The sequence below is a fragment of the Saccostrea cucullata genome, unplaced genomic scaffold (assembly GCF_032062105.1).
Source record: "Saccostrea cucullata isolate Sc308-1 unplaced genomic scaffold, CSIRO_AGI_Scuc_v1 ctg13274, whole genome shotgun sequence".
NCBI classification, from domain to species: domain Eukaryota; kingdom Metazoa; phylum Mollusca; class Bivalvia; order Ostreida; family Ostreidae; genus Saccostrea; species Saccostrea cuccullata.
This window is the reverse complement of record NW_026920561.1, coordinates 1-17,243: the sequence shown is the minus strand read 5'-3', so window position 1 is coordinate 17,243 and position 17,243 is coordinate 1. Positions and strand designations below refer to the sequence as shown.

General features: G+C 32.1%; 1 protein-coding gene across 1 annotated transcript; it reads right to left on the bottom strand.

Moving 5' to 3' along the window:
- Window positions 1–1,448: 1,448 nt before the first annotated feature.
- Window positions 1,449–17,137, bottom strand: LOC134251094 (sideroflexin-5-like). The gene is made up of 10 exons (XM_062733468.1): window positions 17,087–17,137; window positions 14,148–14,222; window positions 13,843–13,891; window positions 13,419–13,444; window positions 13,210–13,320; window positions 2,677–2,742; window positions 2,322–2,412; window positions 2,085–2,200; window positions 1,912–1,997; window positions 1,449–1,605 (listed from the first exon to the last, which is right to left on the bottom strand). The coding sequence occupies exons 1-10, from the start codon at window positions 17,135–17,137 to the stop codon at window positions 1,449–1,451; spliced, it is 828 nt and encodes a 275-aa protein (XP_062589452.1).
- Between the last annotated feature and the right edge of the window lie 106 nt (window positions 17,138–17,243).

Sequence of the window (17,243 nt, the reverse complement as noted above, 5' to 3'; positions counted from 1 at the left end):
AACTCTTTTTATTTCAGGTATCACTGCTTAACATAATTAAACCAGTGTGGCAACGCACTTTGAAAAAATTACGCACTTTGAAAAATTTTTAAAGTGCGTAAAATTTGGGACAAAATCGACGCACTTTGAAAAAATTTTTCAAAGTGCTTTAAAATTTTGGGGACCAACTCAACGCACTTTGAAAAAATTTTTCAAAGTGCGTTAAGAGTCTACATCAATATATTTTACCATGGAACACTTAACGCACTTTGAAAAATAAATCATATTTTAGTCATGGAAAGATTTTATTTATTATTTATCTTTCAAAAACAAAGGGCAAACCCTAACCTCAAAAAATGACTTGATTTACTCCCGTCGAAAAGAGGAGAAGACGGTTATAAGATCCCTAAGTCCAAATCTTTATCTTTCCGATACATAGGTGTCGGTAACAAACGGGGGAGGGGAGCAATAAACCTAAAAAGGGTACGCTGCATTTTCAATGCTTATACGATGTATATATCTTTCCAAAATACGTGTGGGGCTTAGCCCCCCTTCCCCTCCCCTGGCCCTTCCCCAGTCTCGAAGTCTATGCTATACTCAAAGCATTCATATAATTATGTATTTACCTAACTGGTGTGACGTTGAAAACTTTCAATAATAAATGAGTTAATTAAAACAGATGAAAACTAGATATTTTTAAGAACAGTAAAACGTACAAGAGAGAAAATTTTTTCATAATTTTGAAAAATCAAATTGCCCCCTTTTTCTTAAGATAAATGCTAAGTTGCTTGAAGCTGTCCTCTGTTAGTGCCCCCTATACACCTTTACATCTACTTATCAAAACTAGAATTAAAAAAAAAAGAAGAAACGAATTAATGAACTTAAACAATCGTCACTCTTTTTTCAAGACCCTTTGATTTTCCCTTTTATTTTATCAAAACCTTAAAATTTAAAACGTCAACATCTCAGGTCCTACAGTGACTTTATCATAAAAAAGTTATCAAACCAGTATCTGTTATTTATCATACCGATTATTTGAAGGAATATTGATCAATCTTTACATTTTTTTCAAAGTGCGTTAATATGGTCGATATTAACGCACTTTGAAAAAAAATTATTTTTTTCAAAGTGCGTTAGCTTGGTCCCAAATTTTTAAGCACTTTGAAAAATTTTTTCAAAGTGCGTAATTTTTCAAAGTGCGTTGTAACAAACCAGTCAAGGAAAATCTGCAGCGGAATCATTAGCACTGTCTCTATAAAATAAATCAACCCACTGTACCATCTGAGGTAAAAATGATAGTATACTTTAGAGCCGCAAATTTAAGCAGTGTTTTTATATTTAACTGGATGGGGAAAGGAATTCCCCAGAATTCATAATCTGATATACTATTACTGAAGGAATACTATTATATTGTTAATTTTGCACCAAATGTCAATCTTAGCATTTTTCCCTAAATAAATTTAAAACCTTTATCTTGAAAATATTCCACGTGACTGATTGATGATTACCTTGGAATACTGAGGGAAAATCGCTATTGCAACAGGAAGGGCAAGACCAAAACAAATGGTCACAACTGCAGCATGGATTGGAAGGTTTATACGAGGATATTTTTTGAATAACACCGTTCTGTAAAAGAAGGAAACAATTTTTTTTATCCTTCATGTGGTATGATTCAACAACTCTGGAAATTTTGAGGCCAAAGAGGGACAACTCATAACCAATGTATGTAACACAGTCCATATACCGTTCTGGTCGTATTTCCCCTTCATTTTATCATAAAACGGGGATATTTAAATAAATAACAAACAGATGAAATAATTCACTAGTTTTTATAAAGATGATTAGATTTGAATAAATATATAACAATAGGTAGGGTAATTAATAAGTTCATTATTTTACATTTATTGATAGTAAAATGATTTGTCCACTTACTTTTCCAGGACAGACATAATGACCGGAGGAATCACAAGAATTGGGGCGGGCAAGAACATTCGTGTGACAGCAGTCTCCATTAATGCCTTAAAAAGAAAATAACAATATTTAATTAACTTAAACATCACAAGGTGCGTTGCCTTTGGAGAAACAAGAAAAATCGAATGGCTTACCTTTTCAGCAGCTATTTTGGACTTTCCGATTACATTTCCATTGTGATCCTGTACCTCTATACCCGTAGACAGCTCTGAATTCCTCATCAACAGTAAATTACAGGTGCTGGCGCAAGCTTGTGGGTTAATAAGAAAGATTCATTATTAAAAAATATATCAGAAATATACAAACATATAAAATCAAACGTGTCAAATTTTGTCAACATTTACATAACTGTGCTAAATACATTTTCATACCTACTGCTGGAAAGGGGACAAATCTCTGAATGAGAAGTTTTGTAGCCAGGTTAAATTTATTTGCCTTCTGTATTAAAACATTTAATCCTACCTGAAGAGAAAATGAAATTTTCGTGAAGAAATTCAGATTTGTTACAATTTCTTTTCTCATTCAAATTTTTTCCGCCGAAATATGGCTGAAATATTGCCCATCCGGCGTTAAACACAATATCAATTAAACAATCAATCAAATTTTTAAACAAAAGTGTTCTTTAAAATAAACCATCAATTCTTAAAACAAGAATATTAAAAGCTTGAATCGTCTAGATCTTGAGTTACGTTTATGTTTATAAAAAGTTTTATGAGTAATACTAACAGCAATTGACACAGCCGTGGTTACTGCCCCTGCATATCCTAGAAGAAACCGACTTATTGGTGTTGGCTGTAAGAAATGGAACTTGGTTAGTGTGTTCTGAACTTCCTCGATAATCTCTTGATTTGATTATTTCTAAGAAAATTTAAATCAAATATATGATTGTACGATTAGTGGCACTATAAACCTAGTTTTACATGAGGTTTAACTTGATACAAAATGCCGATCAAATTCTCAAAGAAAATTTAATAGAAAGATTTTTTTTAAATAAATGAAGAGGTTCACCTTTGGTGGCATATTTCTGTCCTCTATACATGCATGATAAATTATGTTTGCATGCAACTTTATTATATCTACATCAAAGATAACTATGTTGAAATGCAAGTTACAACTCTTAAAAGAGAATCTTTTTTTAATGTGAGTAAAATCCCGTTCTAACGCTCGGATCTGACATCGTAGATGCAAGATGAAACATAATTATGTAAATTATGTAGACATGCAACTTATTTTTGTTAACATGCAACTTATTTATGTCAACACGCAACTTATTTTTGTCAACATGCAAGTTATATTTAACATAAAAGATATTTATGTCAACATGCAAGAAAATAAGTTGTGTATCAACATACATGTACATATCTCTTGCATATTGATATAAATAAGACACATTTTGACGTAATTATCTTGCATGTTGTCATAAATAAGTTGCATGTTAACATACTTATCTTGCATGTTGACATAAATATGTTGCATGTTAACCTATTCTCCCATTTACATTTAAAATTTTTTCATTTGTATTGTAGAATTTTTACAAATACAAATGAAAAATTATCGAATACAAATAAGAACATTTACAATACAAATAAGAAAAATTAGGATGCAAATGGAAAATATAGACTGAATACAATGAAAATTTTTATAATTTAAATGATTTTTTTACAATACAAAAGGAAAATATAGAATACAACAATTAAAAATTAATAGTATACAATTCAAATGGAAAATTATAGAATACAAATAAAGATTATTCAATACAAATGGAAAAGATCATATATTGCAACGTATATACAAATGAAAAATCATACTATACAAATGGAAAATTATAGAATACAAATAAATAATCATACAATACAAATAGAAAAAATCAAATATTGCATCGCTTACAAGTGGCTAATAAGAAGATTTTACAGGGTTTTTTCCTGTTTTAATAAAAAATTTAATTAACACGTACAATGTGAAACTCTAATACCCTAATGGTCCCATTCTAACATAGAGGTTCCTTCGCCAAACGCTCGGCATTAGAAGTAAAAGTCATGGGTCTTTCGGATATGACCTTAAAAACATAGGTCCCATGTCATGGTAGGCGCTGGTACGAGTAAGAACCCTCACTGCTCAATGGCCCTGAGTGCCGAGTATAGGTCTAAATTTGAAGCCCTTCACCAGCATATGGTGACGTCTCCATATGAGTGAAAAATTCTCGAGAGGGACGTTAAACAATATATAATCAATCAATCAATCAATCTAACCTACAGCCATATTTGAAATTTAAAATCTACTGAGTATCAGCAATCTTATATTTCTCGTCAAGTGGCTCTATAGCAGAAGTTTTTTAAAAGGACTTTTCCCATTCATTCCAACTTTGTTCCCTTTCTATGGCCCCATCCACCATTGGAGGTCATACACTGAACAATTTAGAATCCACAGTACCCGGATGTCTGGAAGTCTTCTCCCAAGTTTCATTTTTTCTGGGCTAGTGGTTCTTGGCATGTTATATTGTGGCCAAACCATAAACAAAGAGGCCTTGATTTAAACAATTTTAAACTTCAGAAAACTTCTACATAATTTTTCTTAATAGTTCTTATGAAGAATTTTTTAATGACAACTGAGCCTTTTTTAAAATCATATCCTCGGCAAAGGGGACATGGCTCTTCACTAGAATAATTCAAAATCTCTTTTACTTAATTAAGAATGCCTTGAGCAAAGTTGGTTAAAATTGACCAAGTGGTTCTAAGAAAAAATAAAAAGTCACCCCAAAAAAATTACTGATGGACAGCAAGCAACTGGATACATGTACATGTACACAAGTAATCAGCAAAAAAAAACCACCTGAACTTTGATTTCAGGTGAGGAATTTATTTGAATAAATAAATTTTTAACTGGTCATTGCCAAAAATGCCTTTCAAAAGAACATTGCGGGAAAAAAGTATGATAATTCAAAATATTTATACCTTTATATGCAAGATAAATTATGCTAACGTTAAACAAATTAGAAGACATGCAACTTAGTAAACATGCCAAATAATTATGATGACATGAAATCACATTTTCCAATCTTTTTAGAAAATTTAATGTTAATATTGGAAAATTTTACTTACATATGCCATTATATGACATCACACAAGCAAGATACAATAGGATTATGTTGACATACAACTTATTTTTGTAGACATGCAAGGTACTTACATTTATGTAGACATGCAACTCATTTATGTCAACATGCAAGATACATGTCATTATGTTAACATGTGAGTTAGTTATTTCAGCATTAGAGATATATATATTCACATGTAATTTATTATTTTGCATATCTTTAATCTTAACTTGCCTTTTAAAATAAATGTCCCATGTCAACATAATTATGTTGCATCTTGTTTGTATTATGTTGTTTACTGGCAGAAATACATGTAAGTTTACCAATATTAAAATTATATTTTCTAAAAAAGATTGGTAACTTTGCACACATGTATCAACATAATTATTATGCATGTAGAAATAATTATCTTGCATACTGATATACTTTTTTTGCATGCTAAAAAAATTTTATCTTGCATTTTAAAATTTTTCTTGCATGTAAACATAATTAATCTTGAAATCATGGGACATAATTTATCTTACATGTACATGCATGTGGACAGACTTTTCTTGCATGTAAACATAATTAATCTTGCAATCATGGGACATAATTTATCTTACATGTACATGCATGTGGACAGACTTTTCTTGCACATGAATGAAATTATGTTCCCCAACAAGTTGGGGAACATATTGTTTTTACTCTTTTTCTCATTAGGTTTTCCACCTTTCTGTGGAAAGACCTATTGATTTCCTTCTGTTTTTTTTTTTCCTTTTTCTTATTATTTTTTATTATTTTTCCGCCTGTATTTTGGTTTCAAGATTTATCGAAAAGATTTTAAGTTCATAAGAATGTATCCAAAAGATTTTCGAAATTTGACCCTGCATATATGAACTATGACCCCTTTCGGAGTTATTACCCCTTTTGCAAAAAAGCTTGTTATCGCTACCCCTCCAAAGAAACAGAGAGAAATGAAACCTTCACTAATGTCTTTGACTACTTTAGTAGACACTTCATTGATTCATTGCGAAAGTATTCATTGACCCCTTCAGTGAGTTATTGCCCCTGAAACTTTTTGAATTTTACAAATAATTAAAAATTTTCAAAACAAGAAGTCGTAGAGACATGGGACCAACTGCATAAGATTCATTGACCTTTGACCTTAAAATACATGTAAAGGTCAAAGGTCAAGGTCATTCCAAAAATGAGAAAATTAGCTCTTTTTGTATCTCTTTTGTCTTTCAACATATACTTAATGTCTATGCATCAGTGATATGTACTCTTAAAACTGTTTCAAAGATTTCTATTCTTGTCCCCTAAGATTAAACCTTTTAAAAGTTATTGCCCCTTGTGCAAAAAACCTTGTTATCGCTACTCCTCCAAAACTGTAGACCCTACAGACACCAAACCTTCACTAATGCCTTAAGGGTCTTTAGACCTAACTTCATTGTATAAGTGCAAAAGAATCTGATGACCCCTTATATGAGTTATTGCCCTTTAACTTCTTTGTACTTACTATTAAACCTTATAACTTAAAAACTATAAGTGGTAGAAGCAGGGGGTCAATTGCATTGGCCCCCTTGACCTTTGACCTTGAATATTCTTTCAAGGTCAAAGGTCAAGGTCATTCTTTTTTTTTTTTTTTTTAAATTTTCATTTTTCCTATGCTTTAAGAGAGTTTTGGTTTCTTTTTCATGGAATTTAATTTTTAAAGTAGATATAAAACAGAGTTCAAAGAAGGTGGAAAGACCTCTTATTGTTCTGTGAACAATAAGTCTCCTAGTTATTATTATTATTATTAGGTCTTTCCAGCTTTCTCTGGAAAGACCTATTGATATTCTTCTGTTTCTTTTTTTCCTTTTTCTTTATTATTTTTCCGCCGTGTTTTTTTTTGTTTCAAGATTTATCGAAAAAAATTTTCAGTCGATAGAAATGTACTCCGTAAAAGATTTTTCCAGTTGACCCTGCGTATATGAACTTTACCCCTTTCGGAGTTACGCCCCCTTTCGCAATGAAAGCTTGTTATCGCTACTCCTCCGAAACCATAAACCGCAGAGATTCCAAACCTTTATTAATGTTTACGACTGATTTAGTAGACTCTCCAATCAAACATTGCGAAAGGATTCATAAACTCCTATAATGAATTATTGCCCCTGAATGTTTGCGATGTTTACAAATATCAAAAATTTTTTTAAAACGACAAGGCGTAGAGACAGGGGGCCAAAATAAAAGATTTTTGACCTTTGACCTTAAAATCTAGGTCAAGGTCAAAGGTCAAGGTCATTCAAAATAGGTAAAATTCAGCATTTTTTATAGCCTTCTGTTCTTTACCAAATTCTAAACTTCTTTGCATCTTTAGTATCTACTCTTAAAACCATTTCAGAGATTCCATGCTTGTCCCCTAAGATTGAACCCTCTAAAAGTTAGTGCCCCTTTCAGTGTAAACCCTTGTTATCGTACTCCTCCAAACCAAACCCTAGAGGACGAAACCTTCTACAATGTTGCGATAATTTAGTACACTTCTCATTCTATTAGTGCGAAAGAATTGAAACATTTTAAGTAGTTATTGCCCCTGGCAGTTTATGATGTTTATAAGAACTAAAAACTTCTTAACGACAAGTAGTAAGGACATGGGCCCAACTGCATGAATTTTTACCTTTGACCTTGAATATTAGGTCAAGGTCAAAGGTCAAGGTAATTGAAAAATTATCAAAATTGTCAATTTAAGCTTAATATCCAAATGACCTTGACCTTTGACCTTGATATTTGACCTTGACCTTTGACCTTTTATCAAAAGTTTAAAAAGATATATTCATTATCTTTACCTAGATTCAGTTCAAGTGAAAACTCAAGTTTATAAGGCTAATGCTTTTTTTTTTTGGGTGACCTTGACCTTTGACCTTGAAATGACCTGACCTTTGATCCAAAGGTCACAATCAAGCTTAATTATGTGGAGGTATTTATAACTGTCATGTCAACAATCACTTATATAATACGACCCCCCCCCCATTTCTCTAAAAAAAAAAATCAATAGTGGCATAGGAAATTTTTCTACAACTCAAAAGACATCACAGATCAAGATAAAATTCAGTTTAGCATGTAGAAGACACCTCAAAGAAACTGCCCTGAGAGTTTTACAGTAGTTCTTAAGTGCAATTAAATTCTAGTGAATATCGGCAAATTCTACATTTTTTTTTTTGTCTGAAATAGAATTGTTGATAAGTATGAAAATTAAATAAAGTTTGTATTGGCTATTTCTTCGATTGTTGTTAAAATACTTTATTTCCCCTCTAATACGATATTTCGATACCAAATATTCTTGCTTTCTTTAGTATGTGGAATTTATGTCAATTTTATTTAGATTTAATATTAATAATGAATCAGAAAAAAGGGGATTTTTCCTGTCAAATAAATTTCCACGCTTTCAATGACACCGTTTTTTTTTTTCCCGAGATGCATGTTTCAAGTTTAATTTATGCTGGTAACTATGAATTCAATTCAAATAGAAATGATTATTAAATCTTATCTATGAATTGACCATATCTGTCAAAACAAACGAGGCCTTTTTCAATACATAAATTGCTACGCAACCTCAAATGCATGTATCCCCGTTAATACCAATATCATAATTGTAATCGGACCCTATCCCTTACATTTTAACTCGAAAACAATCTCATTCAAACTCACATATACTCCCAGGAGCTTTGAAGTGTCTCAAGTGGAACTCTTTACGGTCAATGAATCAAGGAAATTCCGTTAACTTTAACTCGACAATAATACAACACAATTTCAACGGAACCCGTGGCGTAGTGGTTAGAGCGCTCGCCTGAATCGGAGGGTCCAGGATCAATCCAGCTGGAGCACCTTATTTTTTTTTTATTTTTTTTTTTATTTCTTTTTTTGCGTTTTTCTTCGTTTTTTCAACCCAAATGACACGGAAACACTTAAAAAACTGGAAAGACCTCTTATTGTTCTGTGAACAATAAGTCTCCGGTTATAGTTCCCCCCAAAAAGTTGGGGGAAAATATTGTTTTTACTCTGTTTCTTATTATTATTATGTTCCCCAAACGAAGTTGGGGAACATATTGTTTTTACTCTGTTTCTTATTATTATTATTTTTCTTCTTCTTCTGGGTATTTTTTTTTCCGGGAGTGATCTTGTAAACACACATCCGACTTAGGTAAAACCTTTTTAGGGTCAGTAGACATGTTATGTAGATTTGCGGAACGAAGGTCATTTTGCGCGCACGTGCTTGCAAGAGCGTGCACGTGCAACACGTGAAATGACCGATTTAATTCATATAGGCGTAACTTTTCAATTTTTTTATGAAATGCTTTGAAACTCATAATATAAGGATATATTAGTAGCACAGACAATATGACATGGGCAAAATAGCAAATCTACGCGCATGCACGTGCGCTTCGCTCTGATTGGCTGAAACTAAAGTCTCAATATCTTTCTTGTTTTTTGACGAAATCCTTTGAAATTTAAGACATAGCCATAGAATAGGATATCCTACAACATGATATATAGCAATTATCATGAAAACACATGCATGCACGTGCGCTGCAATCTGATTGGCTTAAACTTTAAATAGCTATAATTCCCTTGGTTTTCAACCAAACAGGATGGGATTTGGAACATAGATAGATACAATGGATATCTACAAGAAGGTGTGGTCACTATGCATATGCATACACGTGCGTGTACGTGCGCTGCAATCTGATTGGATGAAACTTTAAACAGCTAAAACTCCCTTGGTTTTCAACCAAACGGGATGGGATTTAGAACATAGATAGATGTAATGGACCTCTACAAGAGGGTATGGTCACCATGCTCATATATGCATGTGCGTGCACGTGAAATGAAAAATCAAAAATACACTTGAATAGCGTATTTTTTAATACTTTTGGATTAAATACTTTAATATTGTGTAGACAAGATGATATGGTCATAACGCACATGATTCACACGCGCACGCGGCATTGCTCAAATTTGAATGAACTTGATACACTTTTGGGTAAACGTTTTAAAATCTCAAATGCATAGAGTTTGTCTTATTTAATGAAGCTTACAGGGAAAATGGCACCAAAAGGGAGTTGGGGAGCGTTTGGGGAACATCTGTAACGGTCCCCGTTACAATTAGCACTAGTTATTATTATTTTTCTTCTTCTTCTTCCTGGAAATTTTTTGTCCGGGAATGATCTTGTAAACTGTTCGTCCGATGTAGGTAAAACCTTTTTAGGGTTAGTAGACATGTTATGTAGATTTGCGGGAATCAAGGTCATTTTGCGGCACGGCTTGCAAGACGGCACGTGCAACACGTGAAATGACCAATATAATAGATATAGCCACAACTTTTCTTTTTTTATATGAAATGCTTTGAAACTCATAATGTGAGGATGTATTAGTAGTATAGACATGACGACATGGTGAAAATAGCAAGATCTCACGCGCATGCACGTGCACTTCGCTCTGATTGGCTGCAACGAAAGTCTCAATATTTTTTTGTTTTTTGACAAATCCTTTGAAATTTTGAACATAGCCATGCATTAGGATATCCTACAACTTGAAATAAAGCAATTATCATGAAAACACGTGCATGCACGTGCGCTGCAATCTGATTGGCTGAAACTTTAAACAGCTATAACTCTCTTGGTTTTAAACCCAAAACAGGATGGGTTTTGGGAATAAGAAGATAAATATACTTCTACAAGTGGGTTTGGTCACCATGCACATGCATACACGTGCGTGTACATGTGCTGCAATCTGATTGGCTGAAACTTTAAACAGCTATAACTCCCTTAGTTTTCCCCCAAAGGGGGTGGGATTTAGAACATAGATAGATGTAATGGACTTCTACAAGAAGGTATGGTCACCATGCTCATGTATGCACGTGCGTGCACGTGAAATGAGTATAATCAAACATACACTTGAATGAGCGTTTTTTTTAAATAATTTTGGATTAAATACTTTAACATTCAGTGTATTAAAAATATAGATTGTGTAGACAAGATGATATGGCCATGACGCAAATGCATTCACATGTGCACGCGTGCAAAGCTAAAGTTTAAATGATTTTTGTACACTTCTTTGTAAATGTTGTTAAAATCTCAGATGCATAGAGTTTGTTTTATTTAATGAAGCTTACGGGGAATATGGCACCAAAAGGGAGTTGGGGAGCGTTTGGGTACATCTGAAAGGCCCCGTTACAATTAGCACTAGTTATTTTTCTTCTTCCGGGAAAATCTAGTCCACGAATGATTTTGTAAATACACATCCATAAGGAAAACCTTTTTTAGGGTTAGTAGGGATGTTATGAGATTTGCCGAACGAAGGTCATTTTGCTCGCACGTGCTTGCAAGAGCGGGCACATGCAACACGTTAAATGGCCAATATAATGTATACTGCCTTAACTTTTCTATTTTTTTATGAAATTCTTTGAAACTCATAATGTAAGGATATATTAGTAGTGTAGACAAGATGACATGGTCAAAATAGCAAGATCTCACGCGCATGCAGGGCCTTTGCTCTGATTGGCTGAAACTAAAGTCTCAATATCTTTCTTGTTTTTTGACGAAATCCTTTGAAATTTTGAACATAGCCATGCATTAAGATATCCTACAAAATGATATATACAATAATCATGAAAACACGTGCACTCACGTGCGCTGCAATCTGATTGGCTGAAACTTCAAACAGCTATAACTCCTTTGGTTTTCAACCAAACAGGATGGGATTTGGAACATAGATATATATAATAAATTCTACAAGAAGGTATGGTCACCATGCACATGCATACACGTGCGTGCTGCTCTGCAATCTGATTGGCTGAAACTTTAAACAGCTATAACTCCCTTGGTTTTCAACCAAAAAGGGTGGGATTTAGAACATAGATAGATGTAATGAACTACAAGAAGGTATGGCCACCACGCTCATGTATGCACGTGCGTGCACGTGAAATGGTTAAAATCAAAAATACACTTGAATGAGCATTTTTTAAATATACTTTTGGATTAAAACTTTAATATTAAGCATATTAAAATATATGGATTATGTAGACAATATGATATGGTCATTACATGCGAAAAGTGAATGATAAAATTTGAATGAACATGGTACACTTCTGGGTAAACGTTGTTAAAGTCTCAAATGCATAGAGTTTGTCTTATTTAATGAAGCTTACAGGGAATATGACTACAAAAGGAATTTGGGGGAGCTTTTGGGGGAAATTTCTTAAAACCCCCGTACAATTAGCACTAGTTTATCTTGCATTTATGGGAAGGCACCATATCAGAAAGCCTATCATTTATTTGATGTATTGATTTTTGTTATTGTTTTGATTTAGTGTTGTTTTTTCTCTTTCTGAAATTTTCTTTGTTTACAAGTAAACTCTGAGGAAGCTACTAGCATGTATGGTCATATACACATCCACATCTAAATTGAGTAAAGAGCTCTTTTCTTTAGTATTTTTCATTTAAAATAAGAAAGACTGTGCATATTGAATATTTTAGGCCATTAATAGTGAGTTTGTGTTAAATAATAAATCATGCTTTGAAATTTTCACATGTACAGAAATACAGGAATTTTAAAAGGTAACATTTTTTTCCCTTGTTTTATAAAAGAAAAAGGACCAAGGAATAAATCTATAACTGTAAATCATAATTGTTTATTAAAACCAATGTTGGGTTGTGTGGGTCTTCCTAACCCACAAATTTACATCCCCATGATTGTTTATTTTGTAAGCATAATAATTTATTTGTATTTGCCATATCAAGTAGTAACCCATGAAGTAAAGTCTCCATGAACAAGTAAAGTTTTGCTACCCCCAAAAATTTAAAAATTCACCAGTAAATAGGGAAGTGGAACAAGCAAAACATATCAAACACAAATTATACAAAGAAGCTTATACCATCTGTTATATACATCTTTCTGCAACAGACATTTTGGAACAGATATGCAAAGCATACATGCATTTATAAATGAATACATTTAAATCATGATCAGTTATTTCTTTCACAAATAAAGCGATCCATTTAAAAAAGCATAAGATTATATGAAATTCTTTTAAATGTTTATTTCATGTTTTAATGGTAATGAAAAAATTTTTTTGCATATGGACAAACATACAATGTATATAAAATAATTCTGCAAATGAAATTAATTGTTGATGAGATACTTACTGAGGTAGCATTTCTGTTGGCGTAGTTTACACATGCGTTATGGCTTTGATTTATCCACTGCCAAAATATGGTGCTGGCTATGGTTTGATTTGGTAGTAACAGTCCAACAACCTGTACATCAACCATTTAAAGCAAACTGAGATCAAAATATTCAAAAAATATCACCAAATATTAGAATTTTTAACTCTTAATCTTATAAAAAAACTTACCATAGGAGATCCAAAAGGCACGAACCCTAAAAAACATATAAATACATAAACTGTTGTTTATAAATTTCTTAGAGATGAGAGAGTGGTGTGAATTTTTTACCTTTAGGTTAAGTTGGAAATTAATGTAACATATTCCTGATTCATCATTATTATAGCATTAATTGTTACTAAATACATGTAACTACTCAAGAAATGTTATGAAATAGTATTCCAGATATATTTTTATACATTTCTCTTTTTAGAATGCATTGCATGTTTCTTTAAATTATATACATTTCAAAAATTTGCAGATTTTTGGTTTAATGCATCTTTGATCTTCAAACTAATTAAATAATATAAATGATATAAATAGATTTCAAATTTCTAATAGATGTTTCACGCAAAAAAAAAAATTCTTGAAAATAATGATAATATAGTTACCTACATTCTAAGGGCATAAATACTTTTTCTCCCGTGTCTGGGTGTATGATTGCCTGCAAGGTGTTAAAAAATATTACATGAATAGGAATATAATCATATTGTATTGACTTTAAAAAATCAACAAATCATCAAAATCTAAATATTCTCATTTATTATTTGAATTTGTATGTTAATTACTCCTTGGAATGATGATGTGATGATAGAACTGAACAAAAATACTTTGTGAAAAGGATGAAAGCATTGTCCTACACACAATCCAAAAACATGGTACCCTCCAAAAAATTTTAAACCCACAATATGAACTTCTACCTGTTTAATTTTTTGAGCTTCCCATAACTCTTTATTTGTAACATTTGGTGGCAATCTGTTCTTTGCAAAGTCATTAAGAGTTTAATACTTCTCTGTAATTCTTCCTATTGAAAAAGAATTTTTAAAACTGTAATTTTTCATCAGTTTGTGCAAAAAAAGAGTACAAGTGTCTTCATGTACATGTATATCTTATAGGGATGTCAACGAACAGTCGACTATCAGTCAAATGGACCTACGATCGAATAATGAAATGACATTCGAATATTAAATAAGTGCAAGAAATAAGTGATAAGTATCTCAAAAGTGAAAAAAAAATATTCCTCAAACCATTACAGTATATGTTCTCAGACAAATAAGAGCTCAGTTGCCTTCCCAATACATAAATAATTTTCCCATTGATTATGGAAAGTACAGTTAGTAATTACATACCCGGTTAGCAATAATTATTTCTCAATTAAAGACCTATTTTTGTTATTGTAGTAAATTATGCAGCTCCAAAATTGGATTTGTACCAATTATAAATTAATTATTACCTCCACGAATGTTCAAATGCTAGGAACACACCATAGCCGTAAATTGTTGAAACTTCGATAATCAAAACAATAATCTTACTTAGTATGCTAGGAATATTAATAGCGGGGGGAATTATTATTTGAACAAAAAGTATTTGACAAGTGTGTTTATACCTCCCCATAACCATTTAATAAGCTTTAAAAACAATCGTGCTGGCAATTCTGTAAACTTACTGGAATGAAACTGACTGTACAGACCAATAAATGTGATGAGAATTTTGGAGAATTGCTGGTGTACATCTATTTCATTTCATGATCTTATCTCTGAGATTCAGTGTCCAATACAGGCATTAAATTTGATGTTACCTTTTACATAAATTTATGAAAAAGGGTCTTGAGTTATAAAGACGCTATCGATGAGATTATTTTTAAAAAATGTTTCGAATAGTCGACTATCGTTCGAATAATACAATCAAATGTTCGACTAAGGAAAATGAATATTTTGACATCCAGTGATTTTTCTACAATTTTTAAAAGGGGCCTGGGCCTTTTCAATTGGGGGAAAAAATTTTCGACATTTGTGTCAAATTGGGAAAAACAATAAAATTGTAATTAACCTTCATATTGACGAGTAAAATAAAATATATACCGGTAAGTAAATGTTATACCATTTATTAAATTTATCTGCTACAAAATTTTTCAACAAAATGGGCACAGTTTTACATTTCTAATTTTTGTTCTTTGATTGTCCTATATTACAATTTTTGCCATAATGGTAGACATAATTGAGAAAAAAACATTCCCAATTTCTCGTTATTGCTCACATTGGAGATGGAATAATCTTGACATGATTTACAAGCATGTATTGCTGTATTTTCTGCAATGCTAGTATCTGCAGGATGAAGAAACAGTTTAATTTTTTTTGAAATCAAGGAAGCTTTTTGTAGAGCTACTAGTACTTGCAATTTAAAAAAAAGTAGTTTTACTATTCACATGCATATTAAATTTCATATGTGATTGACACACAAGTTTGACAACTACATCATCAGATTCAACTTTGGGCAGCTCCCTGCTACACATTCGCGCATGCGCATTGAGACTTTCGCTTTCACTTTGGATTGTGAAAGAAAACACTTCGCACGCAGGATTGTGTTGAATATTTGTCCAAGTCTTGCAAACACACAAATAAACTGCTGTTTTTTCGTATCATTTTAAGCGCCCCAATGACCAAACACAATAGCGTTCCATTTTAGATAAGTCGTACATAAAAATTCAATATGACCAAAACAATATACGTTTTGTTTTTGGGGAAAAAAGCAGTTGAAAATTGGGAAAAATTGGAATTTTTGAGAGGGGAAAGGCCGAATTCGGACCTAAATTGAGTTTAGAAAAATCACTGACATCCCTAATATCTTAAAAAAAAAAAACATGCAAGCATTCTTTGTAATGCTAAATTCTAACATGAAAATTAAAAAGTCAGTAATAGGTAAAAACAAATTAAAAGAATTGTTAAAAAGGAGACTTAATCTGTAGAAAAGACAACCTTTGAAGTAAATAGAGTTCTAGGATCTATGACATCAAAAAAGTGTCGAAGTCTGCCATCAAATGTTACTAAATATTAAAGATGTCAAATTAGTATAATCTGAATTATATGTTTAATTCATCAAATACTCATTTTCTTCATCCAAAATTCATGGACAGAAGAGTATGTCCTAAAAAATGTTGTATTTAAATTAAAATCCAGTGCCAATCACCAGGATCCTTCTTTTAAAAGATTTGATGTTTATAGATATAGTGTAATTTTCTAGCATTTCTGTTATATACATTTGTAAAGATGTTTAATTTCATTCATTATTATTCATTCTACTCACTTTATCCAATATATTTGCTAAGTTTAATGAAGAAATCACTGGGAAATTTAAGGAAGACTGTACTGTCAAACAATCATTACCATCTTTTCATACATTACACAGATATTTTTCTAAACTCCTCTTAGGCCTAATGCAAGTATAAAAAAAGGAACAAGTGAAGAATCATCTAGCAAACAAATTAATTGGTAAAAATGGCCAGCTGGAGTATGTTGAAACACCAAGGTAGCTATGAATAGCTACATACATGTACAAATGTAAGTAGAAATACGTACAGTCATGTAATGATCAGATGAAAGTGTTTGGACTGGGCTTGATAAAGTTTTTGTGGACATACACACGCAGCAAGACGGACAGACCAAAAACTATGTGCACACGTGCACATGAATGTTTTTTAAGGGGGCATAAAAATTTTTTGTTCTTTAGAAAAGATGTTGTCTCTTCAGTCTTGACTTTAACGGTGAACGTGACTTGTACACGAGCATGGTATTTCATTTAAATAATCGTCATAAAAAATAACCTATATATGTTTAGTTTTTAGCAAACTCAGTTAACTAACCTGGTCATAACGAGGTTTTCCAAGTTTAAAAGGTGGATATGCATCCGACATCTTCCTCAGTTTTCAAGAATATGTAGGTCTGTCATGTGACAACTCTGCTCTCTTTACCAGTTATCACGTTCTCAAGGTTTTGTTTGGACCGTAGAAAAAGCAGGAA